This window comes from Globicephala melas, chromosome 5 (genome assembly GCF_963455315.2).
Source record: "Globicephala melas chromosome 5, mGloMel1.2, whole genome shotgun sequence".
NCBI classification, from domain to species: domain Eukaryota; kingdom Metazoa; phylum Chordata; class Mammalia; order Artiodactyla; family Delphinidae; genus Globicephala; species Globicephala melas.
The window spans coordinates 35,765,123-35,786,805 of NC_083318.1; the positions used below are offsets into that span (position 1 = coordinate 35,765,123).

Below are 21,683 nucleotides of genomic sequence, written 5' to 3' on the forward strand. Positions count from 1 at the left end.
TCTGCCATTGTGTCTCATCCACACTGATATTTTCTCTTCTGTTTCATTGCTATGTTCTGTGCCAATAAGAGGATAACCAGATTGATTAATGTATTTTCCCCATGTGCACTGATAATATTGCATTTTGTCTCTAAGAGTTTTCGTAATACTTCCCAGTAGATAAATTTTAAACAAAACATTTCACCAACTCCTAAGGCAAAGAGTTAATCAAATTCCTAATAAGGTTAACTTCAAGTTTCAAAGGTACCTACCACTTTCAATTTTCTTGATGTTTAACAAGTAGCTTAGGCTCTACAGCAATATTCTTATGTTTTTTCATGTAAAATTTCACCATCTTCCAGTAAGTATCACTGCATTTTTTCATCTTGTCCTTTCTTAATTCCAAATTCCTAAAGACAAAAGAATGAGATGACCATTCAGTAACTTTCAACTTTACTCAGGAGGAATTTAGTATATAGAATCTTGTTATAGTTAATTAATATCCTAAGTCTGTATTTGCCTTGTGTTCTGAAATATATTTGCCTGATAGTTTTGTAAGTTTACCTTATGCAAATAGGTATATATGAATCATCATTCTTTCCCTATGCCAGGGCAGGGAGAGCTTTTAGATCATTAAAATCAACTGTAGTACACTTTGAAAGAAGACTAATAGAACTTTGTCAGTTGAGCAGAAGAACAAGAAATTTGTTTTTGCAAATGATAAAATAACCTTTTTTTCTATGTGCTTGTCTTATCATGCTTCCAACTTTACCTTTAAACTTTTATAGGCTGCAATAGGATCTGTGGCTTTGGACACAGCAAGATCACATGGAGAGAAACAGTTAGAAGGATATGGAATGGATGTGTTGACTGTGGCATTTTTGGCCATCCTCATCACAGCCCCAATTGGAAGTCTACTTATTGGTTTGCTAGGCCCCAGACTTCTCCAGAAAGCTGAACATCAAAATAAAGATGAAGAAGATGAAGGAGAGACTTCTATACAGGTTTAGAGGTGAAAAGAGAGAATGCCGAATATAGTCATCAGAAAGCTGCTCTCGGAGGCTACTTTTATCCATATGGATATTGACATATGTAATGGTTAAGCTTAAAATGTACTAGAACCAAGTGTGGCTATTTCTCTAAACAGCATTTTTAGCCATTACCCTTTCCATCTTGGGGGGATGGGGGTAATGTTCTACATCTCCAACCTGATCTCTACCTTTTTTTTTTTTTCACACACTATTCATCATTATATCTTAATTTTTATAGGGACATATACACTTGAATGTACTACCACAATTTAATTTCAGTGTCCTGTTCTGCTAACCAACAGCTTGCTCTGACTTACTATTACCATCACAGTTTCACGGTTCATGGTCATCTGGCCTCTCATGCCTTGAATTGCTTTGGGCTCCTCTTTTCTTTTTTTAAAATACCATAACACAATCCCTCATCAATTTCTATCAGTCTCTACACCAGCCTCATGAATATCATATTAATCAGGGTAAGGTAAGCTGCTATAATGAAGAAACGAAAAATGAAATACTTAAATAGAGAAATTTATTTCCCTCTTATGAAACCAGCTGACAATGTTACTCTGCTCATGCAGTCTACTCAGAGACCCATGTCCTTCTGTCTTGAGGCTGTGCCATGCCCTAGCTTAGGACAAAGGTTAAAGATGTCTGTCCCCTTTCTAATCCTCAGGAAGAAGGAAAAAGGAAAGTCCAAGGCAAGCAATTTATTTTTAAGGATGTGCTGTGGAGTTGGACACATCTCTCCTCTTACATAATGTTAGTGAAGCCCACACCCCGCTATGAGGAGGCTGAGAAAGTGTCTCTCACTAAGCATTCACATCCTGGGAGATGGGAAGGTCAGATTGGAGAGCCAGAAGTACCATTGTGTTGGGTGTTGCCATCACCTAATAGCATCTTCTTGCAGGTTAACGAGGACCATCTAAAGTTAGTAACTTTAACCAAAAGAGTGACTTCTGTGGCAGGAATTTCAGGGATTGCAACATGCTAGTAGAGAAGATAAGAAGAAAGGCTTATCTGCAAAAGTCACATTTTATCCCACTTGATCAACAGAACATCTCTGCTTTTGTATGTCACCCATTAAGTTCCTCTACTCTAGGTCAACTCCTGCCTAGTTGTTAGAATAATCATGTTTAAATAAACATGTCATTAGACTACCTAAGGGTCTGATTTATTAGCAGACAAACATATGAGCAAACTGTAAAAAGGGATATAAGTGCTCTGACAGAAGTGCGAATAGGGTACATACACCCTTCATTTAGTTGTTAGACTAACATCTCATATTGAACTAATCTTATCATTAGACTACTGTTGCAGCCCCTTCCACCATGACATTCACCTCTGTCCAAAACTAGCTTAATTTTTATTAAGCTAACATATTACGAAGCCATAGAATCTTCATTTTTATGTCAGCCTGACTCTGGTTACTTTCTGGGACTGTATTCCCTTAGTGTTTATGTTCTCAATTTGGACTGGATTAATGTATACCAAAGTTCAGATGGATGAACTTCCTTGGCCAGGTGCACCTTGGTGGTAGCACCATAAACTTAATGCTCACCTGGTCCTCTACTATCACAAGCTCTGAAACTAGATTCATCCAAATACTTACTGAAAGCCTTTGGTGACCCAGGCACATCATGAAGATTAATATTGTTTCCATCTTTAAGGATCTGACAGTCTGATAGAGGAGAGCAACCACTAAACAAGAGATTGCAAAACAGTATGATACGTGCCATGATGCAGGAAGTAGAGGGGCGCCAGGGAGCTCGTAGCAGGAGCACCTTATCAATCCAGGGGGAGGTGCAGTTTAGACACAGCCTCCAGAGAAAGTAGGACTAGGGTTAGGACATGGGGGATGATTAGGACTTAGCAAAAGGCATGTGAGGCCCAAGGGTGCTGCAGTCAGTGCTGGTTCCCATGTTCACCAGTAGCTCTTCTCCATGTAACAGGCTTTGAATACTTTTTAACTAATACAAAATACAGTTAGTATAAGTAAATGAGAATGTTGTTATAAATATTCAAGGCCCCAAAGAAGAATTAGAAATGGAAATTTACAGAATGTAGAAATAGTTGAAGAGCACAGTAAGCCACTGTCATAGCCTATGCCATTTTCAGAGCATGCAGCTACTTCCTGCCTCTACTCTACACCCAAATCTCTCTGGCTGTCTGTCCAGTATTGGTCTCTGCAGGGCTCACCATGAAGTCTCAGGTTTGTCACCACATTGTAAGTCACAGCTCTTGACTTGGCTGGTGAACTCAGAGTTAATTTGATACAGTGTTGACTCAAGCCAACCAAACTTACTCCACCCACCCAACCACAGATAGGAACCGTTACTCTAACCTCTGGGTGCCTGAAAGAACGGTGTATGTACACTATACATACTTCTGTCATAGTACTTATAGCCCTTTTTTCAGTTTGTTTATATGTTTGTCTCCTATTAAATTAACCCCTGAGGGGTGGGAACCTTATCTTGGTCATCTTTGAATCCTCAGCAGTTTGCACAGGGCATGGAGCACGGTGGGCATTTAGTAAATTTTTATTAACTGAGTCAGTGAGGAGATTCTCTTTCAGTATCAGAAAACTACCTGCCACATAACAGTTTAGATGTTAGTCTGCTTAGTCTATCTTAGTCTGCTTGGGCTACTGCAACAAAATACCATAGACTGAGTGGCTTAAACAACAGATACTTATTTTCTCACAGTTCTGGAGGCTGGAAGTCAAACGTGAAAGTTGCCAGCCTGATCAGGCTCTAATGAGGGCTCTCTTCATAGCATGCTAATAACCTCCTTCTCGCTGGGTCCTCACAGGGTGGGGTGAAAAAATGGGGATGGAAGAGAGTGTGCAAGCTCTCTGGTGTCTCTTCTTATAAAGGCACTAATCCCACCATGAGGGCTCTACCCTCATGATCTTATCCAATCTAACTACCTCTCCAAGTCCCCATCTCCAAATGCCATCACATTGGGGGGTTATGGCTTCAACTTATGAATTTGGTGGGGGGATACAATTCAGTGCACAGCAAGGGTGTCATACTTCCAAGGACAGTGCTAAACAAACACTATAAATTCATGTTCTTCAAGATGCCTATTTTTCCTAGGGTTGGTACCATCAATCTCCCCTTTGAGAAGTGTTTGTTTATTGTCTGTTTGTTTGTCTTTAGGCAGACTGATTAGGCTTCAGCTCTTCAAGTTATTTTCACAGTCCACTGTTTTTCTCTCTGGTATTAACTCCATAACATTGATTGGACTTTAATGTTCTCAAAATGTCCTCAGTCTTATGTTTGCAAGTGATCTCATCCATTACATTCTTTAAAAATGGTACTGATTATTTTTGTCTGATTACAAAATAATACATTTTCATTGCAGAAAATTTAGAACACAGGAAAGAACAATAAAGAAAACTGAAACTAATGTAAACACCCATTTTATTTTCTTTTAAATTTTACTCTTAATGTAAACACCCATTTTATTTTGATTCTTTTATATTTTACTCTTGCAGTTCTGGGGGTTGTCTTATTTTCAGAACGATATATCATCCACCAAATTCGTTGGGTGAAAGCCAACATAAATACATTTGACCTCTGGGAAGGCATATAGACTGAAGAATTTTTCTTGTATATGATGCATCCTAAGCCTTCCAAAAAATAATTTATTCACCTGGTAATATTCAGATATTCATTTTGCAATGAATAAAACAGATAAATCTCTGCCTTTATGGAGTTATGTTCTAAAATCCATTCATTCACTCACTCCGAATACACTTGTAACTTGGCTACCGTGTGCCAGTTTTGCTAGGTGCTGGGGAATACAGTGATGAAGAAGATATTCAAGGGTTCTGTTTAATGGAACTTGAATTCTAGTGGGAGACTGACTCTGAGGGGAATACAAATGTGAATAATATACTTGCCTTCAAGAACCTTACAAGGCAGCAAGATGTGTACAAATAGCTGTAATCCAAATGAATGATTCAAAACTGTTCTCAGTGAGGAAAACTTCTTAAAGGAGGTGATACGTGAACCGGACTTTGAAGAAAGGGTATGATTTGGATTGATGAGTTGATATTAGGGAGTAAAGCGAAGAAGGGAACAGCTAGGTACAGGGCTGGCATATTAGCCAAGTGTGAAAACAGTAAAGCCTGGGGTAAACGGCCGACACTTAAGGTTGATAATGGGAATTAGTGAGAGGTAAGACTGGAAAAGAAAATTGGCACTTAAATCATACCAAATAGATCATTGGCCAAATTTCTATTTTTATTGAAGTGCTTTCAGAAGTACAGAAGATATTTTTGAAACTTTATACAGAAACTTTATACTTTATACAGAAAATATTTTTGAAACTACTTTCATATCCAATTTAGTAAAAACTGCTGTAATGAATAAGGTTCTCTTTGTTCCTCAAAAGTTTTTTTTTTTTTGCTTTTAATGGCATTGTTGCAAATATAACCAATTTAATTGCTATGAACTTACTATTGACTTTTTTTACCAAAAAAGCTTCAGATGTTTCTTTAGCTGCTTTTTAAGTGATTATTATTAAGTTTGTATTATATTGTCTTTAAATAAATGAAGGACATTATTTTTGAAATGTTTCAGGACATTATATTTCTATATGAATAATTTAGTTCTCTGTAACAGATGGGAATTGCTTCGTGCCATTTTGGGAGCAAGTGATATCACATGCTTTCGTTGACTAACTCAAATTAAATATGGCCTGAGCCCTCTGACCTGGTGAGAATTCTGAAACTCTGTTGATGTGCCCTCCATCTTCCTTAAATTGACCCTAAAGCATTTGACCTCCAGCAGTCCATTGCATCTGGGGCACAGAGCAGTGTCCTGGAGGCCAGCAGATTCCTCTCAAAGGTCCTTCTTCCCAGCTTTACCATTTGTTCTTCATCCTAGTATCCTTGGGGATCTCCTTGCTTTTTCCTTCCATACCATGAGAACAAAGCATTTCCTTAGCCATATAATCACAAAAGACCTTGTCTACTCTCCTAAAACAGGAAGAAAATGACTTTAAATCCTTGCTGAGCTGTCTACACCATGCTGAAAGTGGGAAGGGGTTACAATAAAAAGAGAATTTTTACTCAGTCGCCCCAAAAAGAGTTGTAATTTGAATGAGATCTTAAATGATAAATAAGAAAAGGAGAGAGGGAACACTCCGCATAGACGAAATGACTTTAGAAAAAACATGGGGTCAAAAAGGAATACAGCGTGTGCAGGAGAAAAAGTTGTTTGGAGTATCAGGAGAAAAAAAAACAGGAAAGGTCAGTTTGTCTTTCTAAGAAGTTTAGACTTTCTCCAATAACAGTTGTTTTCGTCTATATAATAGGAAGCTTGGGGATTCCATAGAGGAAACTTGAAGTCCACCTTTGGCACTGAGAACCCAAAGCTTCTGGGCCCACCTTAAACCAGAGCAGTTCTGCTTTCATTGTTTCATATGAAGATTTCCACACAAGATTTCATGGTGCTGGGGACAAAACTAAACAAAGGTTTTACACTGATAACAGAATATCGTCTGTTTACTTTGTATCAAGCCCTGTTGCAGACACTTACCATGCGTCAATTCATTTAGTCTCACACCACCACCACATCCTTTACAGATAAGAAAACCCAAAACTCAGGGAGATTATGTATTTGCCTGTGGTCCCAAAGCTACAAAGTGGCAGTGCTGAAATTTGAGCGCAGTCCTGACCCCAGAGACTATGTTATTTTAAGACTGCACTATATTTAAGTTTACGTAAGAGGAAATATGATCTGAGTTTTGACAAGTTACTTCTGGCACGCGCAGCCCCTGGCGCTGCTTTTTGGCTAATGCCCCTCCGAAGTCAACTCCGTCCCTTGACTTTTACAACACAATAGGTCAGTGTTCTCAGACATGGAAAGGAAAGGGTTGAACAGACTGAAAACACACCGGGCGGTCGCGGAGAACACAGGAACCCTCCGGCTCCGGGGCCTGGAAAGACCAGGACGCCACTTAGACGCGTCAGCCCCGCCCCGCCGCCGCCAGCCCCGCCCCGCCGCCGCCAGCCCCCCACTCGTTGCGATTAGCCCAGCCTCGTTGCCATTAGCCCCGCCCCGCCGTCGTCAGCCCCGCCCAGAAGCCGCTGTCGCGCAGCCCACTGCGCTCTCCGAGCTTCCGCCACTTGTACCTCAGAGCTGCGCGTGGGCTTTGCGGCGGTTGCTGGGCGCCAGGGCCGCTCCCGGGGCAGCGGCGGATGCTAAAGGAATTGTATGTACGGCCTATTTGTCTTTACTCTCCCCTTTGGCACTAGTCCCCTGTCTCCCGCGGTCTTTCCTCTCTGGTAGCCCCCAGGAACGCCTTTCCGTCCCCTTCAGTTCTAGGGAGCGTAGTTCTAGGGGGCTTCTTTGCCTGGCGCTGGGGAAACAGTCACAGACCTCTTTCTCTCCTCTCCCTGACTCGTGTCTTTACTCCCTCACCCCACATCTCTCTTCTTTATTCTCTCCCTTCCTCCTGCGTTTCTTTCGTTTTACAGGTACTCGCAAGTAAGGAAATGTCTGTCAGTCAGGACTGACTGAAACATTAATTTTATTAAGCGCAGACTACTGTACAAATGGTACATATCTGCAAATGAACGTTCGTAAGCTCCTGTGATTGGAGATGTGTTCCAGGATTGGTTGCTGATCCTGGGAAGGCTCACCTCCCTCCTCCCACGCCCCTCACTCCGCCTGTTCTATCACAGTGGACAAGCCCTTTAGATCAGTGCTTTTGAAGGATTAAGGACAGTTGTTGCACAGGTACCACGTGTCAGGCATATCATGTAGGAGTCCTTATAAGAGCTCTGCAGGCCCATAACTGGTCACTGATACCCCTCTGTGTGTGTCCTGTAGTCTATGAAAGATCAGATGGGGTGATGGAGAGGGAAGATTGGCTTGGGTGGCACTGAGAGAGGTCACACCTCACTCTGTCATTTTTCATAGGTGTAAATAGTATTGTTATTTGTTATTGTTATTCTGTTACTGCAACAGAAGTGTGGGAAAGTGACACTTATTACTATCACATTTAAGAATTCATGCACCAGACATTTTAGACACTATATGCCTGTGAAATGGATATTCATATTTATTACCTTCTGTGAGTACTAGAATTTATACGACTGGTTTTGTCAGTTGACTCTCTGTTGTCATAAACTCCTGGCCAGTACCAGACAAAAGGAAAGAGGCAGGTGTAACAATAGCAATATATAAAGTAATATTTTATAGCACTTCTCATTTTGTATATTATTTTCATACTCATCCTGTTTATATAGCCTATGAGATAGAGTTGGTTAACAAAACTCCATTTTACTGAAGAAGGAACTAAACACTGAGATTGGGCAGTATGTGGAACATAGTACAATATACATTCAGTAAATATGAGAAAAGGGATAAATGGATGAGATTTTCAAGAAGCCATGTCTTATTCACTTTTGTATTCTCCAAACCCAGAGGTAAGGCTGGCAACAGTAAGCCCACAAATGTGGGTTAGAGAGGTCGAGTGACTCGCTCAGGGACAGGAATGCATCACATATTTTTAGGGCATCTACTGTTTTGCCAGACACTGTGAATACGATGGTTAAAAAGATGCAAGATTCCTGTTCTCATGGAGCTTAAATTGTAATGAAGATAGAAAATAAACAGGTAAACAATATGTGAACAAAGAAATTTTGGATAATGGTGAGTGCAGTGAAGAAGTAAAACAGTGTGAGGTGAGAGGACCTCAGGGAGGGGTTACTTGAGATTGATTGGTTAGGGAAGGCCTCCCTGAAGAGCTGACATTTGTGCTGAGACCTCAGTGATATAAAATAGACAGCCATGGAAATATTTGGGACCAGAGCAGTGCAGATAAAGGAAACTTCAACTACAGAAGCCCAAGGTAGGAAAGAACTTGACTCTTTCAAAGAATATCATAAAGAATGCTGTAGCTGGGATGTAGAGAAAGTGGGACAAGATGAGCTTGGAGAGATAGTTAGGAGCCAAAGCATAGATAGGGGCCATGAATCGGCCCAATTCAAACCCCAAAGGGCTTTGAATCGGCCATGGGGCTCTACTCATGGGACAGGTTAGGAATTTATTTAAAGTATGATAAGAAACCAGTAGGGGGTTTTTTGGAAGGGAGTAATATAATCTGATTTATTGTATAAAGGTTTGTTCCGCCTGTTACATGGTGAATGGGTCATAGGGAATGGAAAGCAGCATTAGGAGAAGACCCTTGTGGTAATCCAGGAAGGAATGACCATAGTTTTGGCTAAAGTGGTATAAACATGGATGGATGTGAGATATATTTGGTGGCAGAGACTACAGACTGGGTGATGTTTTAAATATAGGGGTGAGAAAAAGAGAGAAACTCCTAGTGGATGGTTTTGCCATTTACCAAATGGAAAAGACTGGAGAAGAAAATGTGTGGAGCGGGGACTGTTTTTATTTTGCTCACCTTATGTTTGGTCTGCTTACTAAAAATCTAATGTAAGTTCTGAGTCTTGAGTTCTGTGTATGGAACCAAAGATATAAAGTTGAGAGACATCAGGATGTAGATAAAACTACCTAGGGATAGTGTGTTCATAGAAAGCATTCCAACGATTAGAGGTAAAGCAGAGGAAAAGAAGCAAGCAGAGGAGATGGAGAAAGAGTAGCCAGTGAAGTAGGAAGAAAGTCCAAAGTGTGTGGTGACTTAAAAAGCCAAGACTACAAAGCATGGCCAGTGGTACTGAAATGTGGTGAGAGGTGAGGTAAAATAAAAAAATCTGACTTGAATTTTGACAAGCATAATGAAGAGTAAATGTGATGTGAAGAAACGGACGTAACACTGTGGACATCTCAAGATATTTCACTGTGAAGAAGAACTGAGAAATGGAGGTAATAGAAGAATATATGGGGTCGAAGTAGGATTCTTAAAGATGGGGATACTTAAGTACGTTTTTAGCCTAATGGGAATGACCCAGTATAGAGGGGAAAAATATAGTATAAGAGAGAAAACATATATCTTAGGAGTGGAATCTTTGAGAAAGTGAGAGGGGATGGGATCCAGGGAATATGTAGAAATGTATGTTGGCTCAGGAACATGAACATAAAATTTATAGTAATGGGAAGAAAGAGAGTATAGGTAGAGATGCAGGTACATGAGTAGATTCAGTGATCAGAAGATGAGAGAGTTTCTGCCTGAAGTTAATTCTCTTTTTCTCAATGAGCATAAAGAAAGTATGAGGCAGGATCAGTAGAAGAGAGGTGGAATGTTTGGATAAGAGGTTTAAGGGGTGAAGAAAAGACATAAAATAGTCATTTCGAAGATAGAAGGCAGTCATACTTGTCTTAGTCCGTTCAGGCTGCTATAACCAATAAAAAAAACATAGTCTGGGTGTCTTATAAACAGATTTTTTTTTCTCACAGTTCTAGAGGCTGGGAAGTCCAATATCAAGGTGGCAGCAGATTCAGTTTCTGGTGAGGGCCCAGTTCTTGGTTTATAGATGGCCAAAAGAGGCAAGAGAGCTCTCTGGGTCTCATATAAGGGCACTAATCCCATTCGTGAGTGCTCTGTCCTCATGAACTAATCACCTACCAAAGGCCCACCTTCTAATACTATCACATTGGGGGTTAAGATATCCACATATGGAATTTGAGGAGTTACAAATATTCAGTCTGTAGCAATACTAGAGAAACATAGTAGCATAGCTGGGCAGAATTGAGTGGCCATTTCATATTTGTGGCCTTGTGAGTGAGTAGCTGAGATAGGGTGGAAAAAAGATCAAAGGAGCCAAGGAGATCAAGGAACTGAAAGACCAAAGTGGTGGGTGGGTAGACTACCTGGGTATAAGTGATTAAGTTAGTAGCTATACTAGTCCTTGAACCCAGGTACCCTGACTTTCCAGCTCAATGGGTTACTATTTTACTGAGAAATGGTTCAGATCATTACTCTTTTGTGCCACCTACCCTTCCAGTTAACATTTTTTTAAAAATTGTGGTCTGATGGTTTTTGGCCAATACATTTAAATTCTAGACTTTCATAGGCTAGTGTTTCTGACTCTCTTGTCCCTTTAATATTTAGTTGTTAAATATTTTGGCTGTTTGTGTGTGTGTGTGTGTGTGTGTGTGTGTGTGTGTGTGTGTGTGTTTTGTTTTTGTTTTAACTCAGATTTTTTGAGATATAATTCACATACCATACCATACATACCAAGTTCACCTATTTAAAGTATACAGTTCAGTGCTTTCGGTGTATTCACAGATATATATAACCATCACTACAGTTGTAGAATATTTTCATCACCTCAAAAAGAAACCCCATACCTTGGAGCTAACACCCTTATGTCCTCCCCACCCCTTACCCTAAGCAACCACTAATCTACTTTCTGTCTCTATAGATTTCCCTATACTGTACTTTCACATAAATGGAAGCATATAGTATGTGATCTTTTGTGATTGACTTTTTTCACTTAGCATTATGTTTTCAAGGTTTATCATAGCATGTATCAGTACTTCATTCTTTTTATGGCTGAATAATATTCCATTGTATGGATATACCACATTTTGCTTATCCATTCATCTGTTGATGAATATTTGGGTTGTTTCCACGTTTTGGCTATTATGAATAATGCTACTATAAATATTTGTGTACAAATTTCTGTGTGGACATATGTTTTCTTGAGAATATACTTAAGAGTAGAATTGCTGGGTCATATGGTAACTATGTTAAATCATTTGAGAAACTGTCAGCCTGTTTTCCAAAGTGGCTGTACCATGTTACATTATCACCAGCAGTATATGAGGGTCCCATTTCTCCAAATCCTTGTCAACACTTGTTATCTGACTTTTTTTTAAGTGAGGTATAGTTGATATACAATATTACATAAGCTTCAGGTGTACAACATAGTGATTCAGAATTTTTAAAGGTTATACTCTATTTATAGCTATTGTAAAATATTGGCTGTATTCCCTGTGCAGTACAATATGTTTCTGTAGCTTATTTATTTTATACATAGTAGTTTGTACCTCTTAATCTCCCACCCCTATACTGGCCCCCCTTCCCTCTCGCCACTGGTAACCACTAGTTTGTTCTCTCTATCTGTGAGTTTGTTTCTTTTTTGTTATATTCACTAGCTTGTTTTATTTTTTAGATTCCACATATAAGTGAAATCATATAGTATTTGTCTTTTGTTTTTGTTTTTTTAAACATTTTCATGAGTATGTGTTTATTAAAGTACAAAAGCCTACCTTTTAAATAGTAAAGGGAAGATGAAGGATGAGATTTGGAACTCCTGTTGCCTATAGAGCTGGGATGACAAGTAACAGGGAGACCTGATCTGTAGTCACCCTAATAACAATAATAATAATTGCATTTGGATACCCCTTTATATTTTATGTTATGCTTTTATTTTCTCTTATCTCATTTGATTTTGTAACTACCTTTTTCAGATGAGAAAACTGAGACTTGGAGAGGTTAAGTGTCTTGACTAAGGACACATACCTAGAAAGCGGCAGAATTACTAACCATGGTGTTCTGACAATAAGTCCCATATCTTTCACTATAGTAGTTTGCCTCTTCACTTTTTACACTCCATTATATCCAAAGTGATAACAAAGAAAAGCTCTGCTAAGTAGAAAGTAATGGCTGGCTGGAGTCCACTTACAATGTGAAAACGTTTTGTATATGTTTAAAATCCAACAGTTAATGGGATTAGATATTTATCTACCATCTATGGTGTTAGGTAATTCAAAGAACCCAGAAATGATCATGAAATCAGTACTGACTCAATCTACCAGGAAAATAAATGGAAATGCGAGTCACTGAGAAGCATTTCTTGGACCCCATGTACCATACGTGCTTCCACAATACCCTATAGTGACTAAATTCTATGTAAAGAATACAGTACCGGTTACATAGTGCACTCTCAATTAATATTTGTCAAGTAAAAGAATGATGGTAGTTAAACAAGCACTTACCATACTGGGGTGGATGCTGCAATAAGAATGCATACTGAAGGGAGCTTCTACAAGAATGACTTCTTAAACTACGTAGAATTAGCTGGGAAAAAAGCAGGGGTGTTGGGTGAGGAGGCAACATACAGAATGTATAAAGTCTTGGGGATGTGAGGCATGACAAGTTTGAAGAACTACAGTTTAGTACGGTTGAAGTTTAGAATGCCAAGTGAAGAATGAGGAGATACACAGGGACAAGATTAGCCCTTATAACAGAGGGCTCTGTAAGCTGAGTTTGAGGAGTTTGGACGTTTCTCTTCTATGGGATGCCATTGAAGAATATTAAGCAGGAACTTGCTGTAATCACTGTACATTTTAGAAGATGCATTATGGAAATTACAGGGGGGAGTACCAAGGCTGGACATGGAGAAAACAGTTGGAAAGACCATTATAGTGTTTAGAGGGAAAGGTGCTTATGGCCTGGACTGGGATAGTGGCAATTTATATGGAGAAAAGTGGGCAAAATTTTTTAATATTTAGGAGCTTGTGTTATCATGATTTAGTAACTCACCAGATGTCAGCAGGAAAGGAAAAGAGGGGAGAAGGAATGACTCCTCAGTTTCTAATTTGAGCAACTAAGTAGATGGTAGCTTCATTCTCTGAGATAGGAAATTCTCTGAAGAAGGAATAGATTTGGTGGGGAAAGGTCTTGGGTTCAGTTGTACATACATTGAGCTTAGCTTAAGATGCTTATAAAGGTGATCAAGTAGAGATATTCAATATTTAGGTAAATATACTAGTTAGAATCTCTAGGTCTTCTCTAGGCCAGGCTCATCAGCTTATTGGTCATTGGTAGTAAAATAAATGTCTTAAAAAATAGAGAGAGAGTGACAAGAAAAAAGGGCAGAAGGCAGAATCCCAAGGAACCTCAACATTTAAGGGACAGATAAAGGAAAGGAAGCTTGTAAAGAAGGCCAAGGATAGACAACTAGAGAGGGAGAAGGAAGGTAGAGCAAGTGACAGAATGATGTGAGAATTCAAAAGGGAAGATGACTTCCAGTTTGAGGTATACCTTGCAGGAAGCTTTTCCTGGAATACCCTTAAGCAACAGATATAATTTGCAAAGAAGAGATGCAGTGGGAAGGTATTCCAAGCAAATAAGAGAAAAACAAATAATGCATAGGAGAGCAGTTAACAGTTTAATTTGACTGAAATACAGGGTCAAGAGAGCTACAGAGGAAGCTGACAAGATGGTTTGATGCCATGTTGTGGAAAACCTTGGATTCTGGACAAGTTGTTAGTAACTTTATTCTATGGGTGAGAAAAGCCATTGTGTTTGGTACTAAGAAAAAGACAGGAATATAAAACATGCTCCGAATCGTGGAATACCTTACCATTTTATTGTGGAAACAAAATCTAGGCACCTGAAAGGAATAAAAGTTCAAGATAATATCTGATTAATGAGAACAAACACTAAATACTATAGTAATGTTAATAGTGGCAGAGTTCATTTGAATTGGAGTAGTAGTGTCCAGATTTGTATTGTCCTAATTAAATAGTAATGTCAGCTAGTCATTGTCTTAAAAAAAAAAAGTGGGGCTTCCCTGGTGGCGCAGTGGTTGAGGATCCGCCTGCCGATGCAGGGCACACGGGTTCGTGCCCGGTCCGGGAAGATCCCACATGCCACGGAGCGGCTGGGCCCGTGAGCCATAGCCGCTGAGCCTGCGCGTCTGGAGCCTGTGCTCTGCAACGGGAGAGGCCACAACAGTGAGAGGCCCGAGGACCGCAAAAAAAAAAAAAAAAAATACAGTATCTGAAATAAAACATTCACTGGATGGACTCAATAGCAGAATGGAAATGAACTAGGAAAGAATCAATGAACTTGATGATAGATAAATAGAAATCATTCTCACTGAAAAACAGAGTCAAAAAAAGACTGAAAACTAAAATGCACAGAGCCTCAAGGACCTGTGGGACACTATTATGGAGTCTACAGCCTAATGAGACAAACACAGTAAACAGTCACTCTAATCAATACATGACTACAAACTGAGAAAACTGCTGTGAAAAAAATGATCAACATTCTATAAGAACATAAAAAACTGGACCTTACTTAGTCTATGGGCAGTGGTGGTGTCATAAATATTTCTCTGAGGTCCTTGAGCTGAGGGATTAAAAAGGAGTTAGCCAAATGAAGGGGAGGTTGGTGGAGAGTATTTCAGTTGGAGGGAAAAGCAAGTATTAAGGCTCTGCAGAAGGAATCTAGCAATTTCAAGGACCTGTAAGAACATCAGAGTGGCTAGGAATGGAAAAAATGAATGGGGAATGGTATGAAATTAGGCTTGAGAGAGACCCATGGACTACATTGTGCAGAATCCTGTAGGATTATCATTGCAATTAACTGGATGTTTATTCATATGTTGATATCTTAATCCCCAAAATGATGGTATTAGGAGGTGGGACCTTTGGAAGATAATTAGGTCATGATGGTAGAATCCTTATAAAAGGGATTAGTACCCTTATAAAAGGGACTCCAGAGAGCTCTCTAGCTGTCTCTTTGTCATATGAGGATACAATGAGAAGTCAGCAGTCTGCAACCCAAAAGAGGGCCTTCACCAGCCATGCTGGGACGCTGATCTTGGGACATCCAGTTTCCAGAACTGTGAGGAATACATTTCTGTTGTTTATAAGCCACCCAGGATTTGGTACTTCGTTGTAGTAGTTTGAACACAGCCATGTTAAATATTTTTGTCTTTGTCCTAAAGCCAGTAAGGAGTACTGGGGCACTGAACCAGTGAACTGAAGTGAGGATTGAGGGCAGAACCTTCCTGACCCCCAACTTTTAGCAGTTGATGAGAGAAAATGAGTCTGCAAAGAAGACAGGAAAGGAATAAGAAGAAAGATGAGGGGTGGGGTAAGAGAGTGGTTTAATAAGAGTGAAAAGAAGAATGTTTCATCATGTCTTATGTTCACTTGTGGATTACTTATGACCTTAAGTAGAATACTTTGTGGAGTGAAAGGAGTAGAACCTCAAGTGGTAAGTATTGCTGAGTGAGTGGTTTGTGAGGAAAAGAAGACTGTGGTGAGAACCACCAACTCTGCAAAAAGTTTACTAGTAAAGGGAAGGAGCAGCTGAATGGGGATGTGGGTTTCTAGGAAACTTTTATTAAGATGAACTCATTTAAACGTCATTGGGAAGGATCTAGTTGAAAGGAAGTGGGAGAGGAGGAATAGTTGATAACAGGCAGAGAAGGATCATTGATGATGTAAAATTCTTGAGAATACAAGAAGGAATATAATCCAAAGTACAAGTGCTCTGCTTGCCTTAGGAGGAAGGACACTTCCTTTAATGTAAGAGGGAGAGAAAGATTTGTAATGGAAGTTGGAGGTAAGGTTATCTACTGAGAATGAGGGGTTATATGTGGAGCCACGGTAGTAAATGCATTACCCAAGTGTATGTTTAAGACTCAGAAGGATTACAAACTTGGGAGTCAGCTGTTCATGTCTTTGGTGAATAATGGAAAGGAACCAAGATAAGGTCAGTAAATAACAGTGACTGGAAGAGGGAGAAAGCGGTATTGCCAAACTATACAAGCTTCAAAGAGGCAAGGTTTTTAAAAAGTAATGTATATAAATAGCAGTTGTCAGAAGGAAGTAAGCAAATAAACAGCTATTATGAAAGAGGACTGTAGGGGAAGTAGTATGCTTAAGGGAAGGGCTTGGTTTCAGATAAGACACAGAATTTGAGAGAATGCTCTGAAGAGGTTGAGAGTTTGATAATTCTAGCAGAAGTTCCAGAGTGCTCAGTGAAAGGGGTTGGAGGGTAAGAGGGCTGTAGAGGGATCTTAACACCTTTATAATTGATTTCCAATGAGCTATTTCTAAATAATCGTAGCCTTCTCTGACTTATTCATTATTTACACCCTATTTTCAAGTTTTTCCTAAGGCCCTTATTTTTAATACTTTCTTTTCTAAAATAGACAAACCAAAAAGTTAGATAGATACTTGATAGATTTTCTCTTCTTTTTTTAAAACAGATTTAAGTTATAATGGCCATTTTCTAAACGTTAGCATCTAGACCCTGTGAGAGCTTTGCCTATGTCTGACACAGTGTCTGATATATTATAAGCACTTTAGTTTTAAGAGTGTGGGCTCTGGAGCCAAACTGCCTGATTTTGGTCCCAGCTCCTTTATTTATACCTTTGTGACCTCGGAAAAAGCACAGACAGTGGGAGTGAACCAAGGGGAAATAATGTATCTCTGACCTGGGAAAAATGAGTGAGGTTATCGTAATTTGTCGGGGGCATCATCTAAGGCAAAATTCCTAGAGAACTATTCCCTAGGAACCAGAACAAATTGAGGTAAAACTGAGTGTTACAAATCTACCTCAACTGAGCTCAGTCTCTGATTTCCTTAAAGTAATTAGCACTCCCCCCCACCACACGTTTCTTTCTGGAAGAAGATAACATTTGGAGACTGTATCATTTCTTATACATGTCAAGTTTTCAATAAAATTATTAGCCATGCTAGCTTTTAGACAATACTTTATGACCACACACCAAGACAGAAAATTGAAAATAGAAACATGTTCAAAGATGACCCAGATTTTTGAGTTAGGAGACGAAGATGTTAAGATGACTGTGATTGTAAGACCTCAAACTATAAAAGTCTTTGAAGAAAAAAATAGGGGGAAAGCTTCATGACTTTGGATTTGGCAATGATTTCTTGAATGTTACACCCGAAGTACAGGCAAAAAGAAAAACTAGATGAATTGGACAACATCAAAATTAAAAACTTTTGCGCATGGAAGGACACTATCAACAGAGTGGAAAGGCAGCCCACAGAATGAAAGAAAGTATTTGCAAACAGATAAGTGATTAATAGCCCTAGTATTTAAAGAACCCCTACAACTCAACAACAAAAAACAATCTAGTTTTAAAATGGGCAAAGGACTTGAATTGGCATTTCTCCAAAGGAGATATATGAATGGCCAATAAACACATGAAAAGATTCTCAACATCACTAATCATTAGGGAAATGCAAATCAAAACACCACATTGAGATACTGTTTCATACCCATTAAGATGGCTATTAACAAAAAACCAAAATAACAGGTGTCAACAAGTGTGTGGGGAAATTGTAACCCTTGCGCATGGCTGGTGTGAATATAAAATGGTATAGTCACTGTGGAAAACAGTATGGCAGGTCCTCAAAAAATTAAACGTAGAATTACCATATGATCTAGCAGTTCTCCTTTGTACATATGCATGAGAATTGAAAGCAGACTTTGAACAGTTATTTGTACATCCATATTTACAGCAGCATTATTCACAATAGCCCCAAAGGTGAAAACAACCCAAATGTCCATCAACAAACGAAGGGATTAAATTCATAGCTTTTGCCCAGTCCTAAGGTAGAATTCCATGATTCCATTGCATTCTGGTACTTGGATGTGACCAGTGGCTTCAAACTCATCATCTTCCCCTGCCACTGAGCAGTCCTGGCTTCATCTCTCTCTAGTTGTATGACCCTGGGAAAGCCACTGACCCTCCAGTCCTCAGAGTCCTCATCTGTTCAATGGGGGGAGGTGGGTGGTGATATGAGGAAAGCAGACACATACCACGTATGTAGTACCTATCTTGGGGTCTGGTACATTGTAAGCACTAAATATATGATTGTACTTATTCATTCAGCATCTGTTCATTCATCAGCACTGGTTTTAATTAATTCCACAATAGGAAGCATGGATGTAGTCCTAACCCACTACTTGCAGGCGAATTTTCCAGGAAAACGATCATCTCCCACTAAATCGAGTAAATAAGATGCTACAGTATGGCGGTTTCCTTTGCATTTTATGTTGGTGTATTGCCATCTAGTGGACAATGCACAAGTTACAAGCAAAAGAGGAAAAGGGCGCGCAGAGAAAGGCGATAATCCTAAAAGAAATGTTTACCGTGCAGATTGCTCCAGAGCATTGTTGGATTTCAACAACTATCTGAAAAACATAAATAACAAGATGTGTTCTGAATAGAAAATAAATTGTAAATGAACACTATAGTATGTTACCAGCTTATAATCTTACAATCTCTAACTTGTTCTAAGCAAAATAAAAAATAAAAGAATCAGCATTCTTTCCTGCAACTGACCACTTTTCTCCATTTGAATTCTCCATGCCACATATTGGATGGGAATCTAAATCATAAGGAAGCCACTCAACCAGGGGTTAGACCTCCTGACTTCTCTACCTTTAACTAGCTAAGCAACTCTGTTTTCCTTTCTGAGTATGTTACCGTTATGGAGTGCTTACCATATGCTTGGGACTATGCTGAATATTTTATTTGGATTATCTCACTTAATCATTAAATTATTAATAGTGAACCACTAAAAAAAAAGAGACAGATGAAGGGGGTAAACAAAATATGGTATATACATCAATGGAATATTATTCAGCCTTAAAAAGGAAGGAAATTCTGATACATGTTACAAAATGGATGAATTTTGGAGACATTATACTAAGTGAAATAGGCCAGATGCAAAAGGACAAATATTGTATGATTCCATTTATATGAGGTACCTGGGGTAGTCAAATCATAGAGACAGAAGGTAGAATGGTGGTTACCAGGGGGTTTCAGGAGGGGAGAATAGAGAGTTATTGTTTAATGGATACAGAGTTTCAGTTTGGGATAATGAAAAAGTTCTGGAGATGGGCGGTGGTGATGGTAGCTTAACAATGTGAATGCACTTAATACCACTGAAATGCACACTTTAAAGTGGTGACTTTTATGTCATGCATATTTTATCAAAAGAAAATTTTTTTTAGTAACTATAATATCAGTCAAAGAGAGGGAAAATATATTATCTTCAAAGGAGTCATGGTAAGAATGATAATTAAAGTCTTAACAGAAATTATGGGAGCCAGAATGCAATGGAACATTTTTTAAATGTTTACAGAAAATAACTTCTAGACTAGAATTCTGTATCCAGTGAGAATACCCTTCAAAAGTGAAGGTGAAATTAGCACATTTCAGACAAATAAATAATGAAAGGGTTTATTGTCAACAGATCTATAGTAAAAGAAATACTGTAAACGGACAATACCAAGGTCATCAAGGATATTGAGCAACTATAAAGACAGGTTACAACCAGTGCAGTAAAGAAAGAAAAGGAGATTAAATGCATAAATAAAACTTGTATACTTACTTGTATACTTAGAAAATCCAAAAGAATCTACAGACTATTAGAATAAAGTGAACTTATTAAGGCCTGCATATAAAATAAATAAACAAAAATTACTTGTATTTCTGTATATCAGCAAAAACAAATAATGAATTTTTTAAATGATACTATTTTGGTAACATCCAGAAAAGCATCAATGCCTAGAAATAAGCCTACCTAGAAATAAGCCTAATGAAAGATGTGCAAGACCTCTAAATTCAGTTTAGAGTTTTACAAAACGTTATTAAAATAAAGAAAATCTAAATAAGTGGAAGGATATACAGTGTTCAAGGACTGACATACTATTAAGATATCACGTTCTCCCCAAACTGATCTGTAGATTCAGTACAATTTCAGACAAAATTCCAGCAGGTTTTGTGTGTGTGTGTGTGTGTGTGTGTGTGTATTTGTGAATTGACAACTTGATTCTAAAATTCATATGGAAATACAAAAAGCCAAAGAGTCAGTCCAACTCTATCAACACCTATTATATAAGCACTAATGTAGTGTTGGCATAAGGATAGAAAAATAGGCCAGTGGACCAGAACAGAATCCAAAAATAAATTCACATATATGTGGTCACCTTATTTACAACAAAGGTGACCCTGAAGTGCAATGGGTAAAGGATGGTCTTTTTAAATTAATGGTGCTGAGTCAATTAGATATCATATGGGAAAAAAATCAATTTTTATCTTTTTCTCACACTATACATAAAAATCAATTCCAGATGGATCATAGACTTAAATGTAAAAGGCAAAACACTAATGCTTCCAGAAGAATATGTAAAGAGATATCTTTATGATCTCAGGGTTGGCAAAGATTTCTAAAACAATAAAAACTCCAGCCATAAAAGAAGAAGAGAACAAATTGGACTAAATTAAAGTAAAAACTCCTGTTCATTCAAAGACATCATCAGAGTGAAAATGCAAGCCACAGAGTAGGAGATGATATTGGCTATTTATATATTCAAGAAAAGATCCATTCTAGAATAGATAAAGAACTCCCAACCAATCAATTAGAACAATACAGGCAATACATTTTTTTTAATGGGCAAGAGAGTTAAACAGATACTTTACTAAAAAAGATATTTAAATGGCCAATAAATATATGAAATATATTAGTCATCAAGAAAATGCAACTTAAATCCATAATGCAGTATCACCAGAATAACTAAAAGGAAAACGACAGATGATGCCAAGGTTAATAAGAATTTGAATAATACTAAAGAGTATTTGGTTCAAATTCCAACTATGCTACTTGCCAGCTGTGTGACTTTGGGAAAATTACTTAAAATTCCTGGGTCTCAGCTTCAACATCTGTAAAATAAGGATAATAATAGTAAATAATTCGTAGAGTTGTGAGAATCGAATGAGATAATTCCTGTTAAGTGTTTAACAGTCCAAGTTGTGTCAGCTGTTATTATATCATTTAACCCTCACAATAACCAATAAATTAAGCAATATTATATCATTATTTTACAGATAAGGAAATTGAGGCCTAGGGAAATAAATCACTTCTATCTCGGCTTCAAAGTTCTTGCTTTTAGTTACTATGCTAA

The 21,683-nt window shown here is 38.4% G+C and overlaps 2 protein-coding genes across 9 annotated transcripts in view; both read left to right on the top strand.

Annotated features, from left to right (window-relative positions):
- SLC9B2 (solute carrier family 9 member B2) overlaps nt 1-5,445 on the top strand; it is a 52,455-nt gene extending 47,010 nt beyond the window's left edge. For all 7 annotated transcript variants that reach the window (XM_060299132.1, XM_030864169.2, XM_060299131.1 and 4 more), the window contains one exon: nt 768-5,445. In XM_060299132.1, the coding sequence (XP_060155115.1) occupies nt 768-989 (222 nt within the window). In that variant the 3' untranslated portion in view covers nt 990-5,445. The remainder of the gene's footprint in view (nt 1-767) is intronic.
- A 1,670-nt stretch (nt 5,446-7,115) lies between these two features.
- Nucleotides 7,116-21,683, top strand: part of SLC9B1 (solute carrier family 9 member B1) — a 64,058-nt gene continuing 49,490 nt past the window's right edge. Inside the window, exon 1 of one of the 2 annotated variants that reach the window (XM_060299137.1) lies at nt 7,116-7,232. In XM_060299137.1, coding sequence (XP_060155120.1) covers nt 7,219-7,232 — 14 coding nt within the window. In that variant the 5' untranslated portion in view covers nt 7,116-7,218. Of the gene's footprint in view, nt 7,237-21,683 lie in introns of both variants that reach the window. The other variant, XM_030864172.2, reaches the window with a different exon arrangement.